The sequence below is a fragment of the Mirounga leonina genome, unplaced genomic scaffold, assembly GCF_011800145.1.
Source record: "Mirounga leonina isolate KUSES-001 unplaced genomic scaffold, KU_Mleo_1.0 Mir_55, whole genome shotgun sequence".
Taxonomy (NCBI): Eukaryota; Metazoa; Chordata; class Mammalia; order Carnivora; family Phocidae; genus Mirounga; species Mirounga leonina.
The window spans coordinates 7,799,587-7,803,726 of record NW_023270816.1 but is presented as its reverse complement, the minus strand read 5'-3'; the positions used below and the strand labels follow the sequence as shown (position 1 = coordinate 7,803,726).

General features: G+C 42.1%; 1 protein-coding gene across 1 annotated transcript in view; it reads left to right on the top strand.

Moving 5' to 3' along the window:
• Positions 1-2,200, top strand: part of LOC118001988 (uncharacterized protein C6orf118-like) — a 43,081-nt gene extending 40,881 nt beyond the window's left edge. Inside the window, exon 10 of the mRNA XM_034992210.1 lies at positions 1,890-2,200. Coding sequence (XP_034848101.1) covers positions 1,890-1,911 — 22 coding nt within the window. The 3' untranslated portion in view covers positions 1,912-2,200. The remainder of the gene's footprint in view (positions 1-1,889) is intronic.
• The last annotated feature ends 1,940 nt before the right edge of the window (positions 2,201-4,140 follow it).

The following is a 4,140-nucleotide window of genomic DNA, read 5'->3' as shown; positions in this document are numbered from 1 at the left end:
ATTGTGATGGTAGTGATGGTGGTGATGGTGGTGGTGGTGGTGATGGTAATCATGATGATGGTGGTGATAGTGATGGTGATGATGATGATGATGGTGATGAAGGTGGCGTTGGGGTGTGTGTGTGTGTGTGTGTGTGTGTGTGTATGTATGTGTCTTCAGACCCTGGCGGCTGGTGGTGCTGGAAAATGAAAGGATGGAGTCAAATAAGGTAGCTCATTGAAGGTCTTTAAGCAATAAAGGATCGCATTTTATATTTAGAAAGATCACTCTAACATCATTGTTAAAAAAATTAAGTATTGTAGGAGGTAGGACTGGAGAGAAGGATACCAAGTAGGAGACTACTATGCGAGTCTGGGCTGGAGGCGATGTGAGTTTTAGCTGCAGGGGAGGCAGTAAGGAGGCAAGAAGGACCAAATGCAAGGGGGTCTAAGTCAGTGTGAGGGGCTGGATGAAGATAATAAGGGGTGCAGGAGTCCAGGCCGACTCCCCAGTTTCTGGCTTGGATGACAACTCAGATGGTGCAGTCATTCAGTAAAACAGGGAACACAGAAGAGGAGTAGATTTTGAGGGTAAAGATTAGTTCATTTTGGGATATTCCAAAGCTTAATGTCTCTAGGGAATTACATCCATAGGGAGGTGTTGGGTGGAGTTGAGTCTGTGGACCAGGTGCTAGGAAGAGACAGACATTTGGGAGTCAGCAGCAGCGGGTGGAAGTAGAAAAAGGAGGAGGAGGGAAATCACCAAGGAGGGTCTCTAGAGGGAAGAGGAGGCAAACAGGGCTAGAACCCAGAGCCCTGAGCCCTGAGGGTCAGGAACAAGGGAGGGGGAATGAGTGAGAAGAGGACAGGGCTCCCATGCCCATGTGTGCAGGAGAGCAGCTGGAGGTGGGCACAGGTTCAAGTGAGCCTACAGGCAACGCATTTGGAAGCTGAGAGTTTATGCCTGTGAGTTATGATTTTCTTGGTAAGTATGGAGGTGAAGCCATGAGAAACAGAACAGGTTGAGTTTAAAAGCAGGGTCACATGAAACCTCTTTCTTGCAGGTGTTGGCTTAGGAGTGGTCCTATCATGTCCCCGTGTTTCCTCCACCTGCTAGGCTGCACTGTCTCTGTGCTGCCCTCCACACACTCAGAAGCTTTTTGGATTCTGACTTGAGAGTGGTTTGCAAGAACACCCTCTCTTCCCTCTAATCCAGAATTCTGCCTCCTGGTGCTTCTGAACTACCTTTGCTGCCAGTCTCTAGGTCCCATGTTTGAGCAGCTGACCATTCCTCAAGTTAATGTAAGTCTTCTCACATCTACTGATAAAGGACATTTTCAACCTTTACTGTCCATGGGCCTTGTCCCTGGGCTTCCAGGGAAGCTGTTCTTTAACGTTTACCAAGGTCAGAATGGTTTCACCAAACTTCAAAGCATGGGCTCATTTCTGCGCTGAACACACATTGTACATCTGTGTACATATAGCAAATAACCTAAAAGAAACATTTCAAACTAATGAAAGAGTAAAAAATCTCCCTTAGTTCCCATATCTCCCAAGCCTGCAACCTTGCATATACTAAAAGCATAAGACAAGTTTGTAATCTTCTGGGATGTCCTTCCTCATGATAATTTGTAAGTCTCGATGTCACAAAACACATGTAGGACCCTGTGTTAACACATTCCCTTCCTGAGCTCTCTACCTCTTGTGAAGATTGTGTATCCCAGGCAGCTGTCCTCACTTGGGCTCGGATAAAACTCTCTTCCTTTTTTAAAAGAAATTCTAAAACGTTTGTTCATTTGGCATTGACACTGCGACCAACCGAGGCCTCTGGGGTCATGCAGCACCCCAGACATTTACCGTTCCGTTGCTCTGTCTCTAAGCAGACCGACTCGACTTCTTTTCTTCTTCCAGTTTTATTGAGAGATGCATTTGACATGTAACATTGTGTAACTTGAAAGTGCACAACCTGTGGATGATGTACGATCACCACCACGGCGTCAGCTAGGACTTCTAGGACACCACGTGATTACCATCCTTGTGTGGTGAGCACATGTCAGACTTACTTGCAGCCACTTTCAAGTATATGACACGGTGTTAACTGTAAGCATCGTGTTGTACATTATACCCGGAGCTTACTCATAACTAGAAGTCTGTACCCTTTGACCAACATCTCCCCTTTTCCATCCCCCACCCCCATGCTGGTAGCCATCTTTCTGTTCTCTGTATGGGTTCAGCTTTTCTAGATTCCATATGTAAGTGAGATCATAAAGTATTTGTCTTTATCTGCCTGACTTGTTTTACTTAACATAATGCCCTTAAGGTCCATCCATGTTGTTGCAAATGTCAGGATTTCCTTCTTTCTCACAGCTAAGTAATAGTCCACTTGGGATAAATGGATACATATATAGGAAACATAAAATCTATTTATTTACATATGTATTTATACATGATATATCATATATTATGTAAATATATATTATATATGTATATTATATACATATATGAATGGAATATATAAAGAAAATGTGTATTATATATATATTTATTTTATATGTATTATATATAATATACATATATGTAAGAAGATGTGATATATATATATCCATTCATTCCATTCATTTGTTGACTGACAGTTTGTTTCCATATCTTAGCTATTTTGAATAATGCTGCAATGAACATGGGAGTGCAGATTTCTCTTTGACATACTAATTTTAATTTCTTTGGATTTATACCCAGAAGTGGAATTTCTGGATCATATGGTAGTTCAATGTTTAATTTTTTAAGGTTTAATTTTTAAATAATCTCTTAACCAACATGGGGCTTGAACTCACAATCCCAAGATCAAGAGTCACATGCTTCACCCACTGAGCCAGCCAAGTGCCCTCAGTGTTTCATTTTTTTGAGGAACCTCCATACTGTTTTGTGTACCAATTTACATTCCTTTCAACAGTTCATAAGTGTTCCCTTTGTCCACTTCCTTGCCAACACTTATTATTTATTTATTTTTTGCAGTATAGTTGACATACAATGTTATATTAGTTTCAGGTGTGCAACAGTGATTGAAAAATTTTACATATTACTCAATGCTCGCCACGTTAAGTGTAGTCACCAATGTTATGACAATATTATTGGCTCTATGTCCTATGCTGTACTTTTCATCTCTGTGACTCATTTATTTTATAATGAAAAGTTTATGCCTCTTAACCCCCGTCACCTATTTTGCCCACCCACGCCCCCTTTCCTTCTTGCAACCACCAGTTTGGTCTCTGTATTTATGAGTCTGTTTCTGATTTTTCGTTTGCTTGCTTTGTTTCTTAGATTTCACATATGAGTGAAATCATCTGGTGTAGAAAACAAAAACACCAATTCAAAAATAAGGATGCAGTCATGTGTTTCCTGAAGCATTCAGAACTCTGCCCATTTTTTAAACGACGTGGATGGAACTGGAGAGTGTTATGCTGAGCGAAATAAGTCAAACAGAGAAAGACATGTATCATATGACCTCACTGATATGAGGAATTCTTAATCTCAGGAAACAAACTGAGGGTTGCTGGAGTGGTGGGGGGTGGGAGGGATAGGGCGGCTGGGTGATAGATATTGGGGAGGGTATATGCTATGGTGAGCACTGTGAATTGTGCAAGACTGTTGAATCACAGATCTGTACCTCTGAAAGAAATAATACATTATATGTTAAAAAAAAAGAAGAGGAAGATAGCAGAAGGGGAAGAAAGAAGGGGGGGAAATCAGAGGGGGAGATGAACCATGAGAGACAATGGACTTTGAAAAACAAACTGAGGGTTCTGGAGGGGAGGGGGTGGGAGGATGGGTTAGTCTGGTGATGGGTTTTTTTTTTTTTTTTTAATTTTATTTATTTATTTGACAGAGAGAGACAGCGAGAGAGGGAACACAAGCAGGGGGAGTGGCAGAGGGAGAAGCAGGCTTCCCACAGAGCAGGGAGCCGGATGTGGGACTCGATCCAGGGACTCCAGGATCATGACCTGAGCCGAAGGCAGTCGCTTAACCAACTGAGCCACCCAGGTGCCCTGGTGATGGGTATTAAAGAGGGCATGTTCTGCATGGAGCACTGGGTGTTATAGGCAAATAATGAATCATGGAACACTACATCAAAAACTAATGATGTAATGTATGGTGACTAACATAA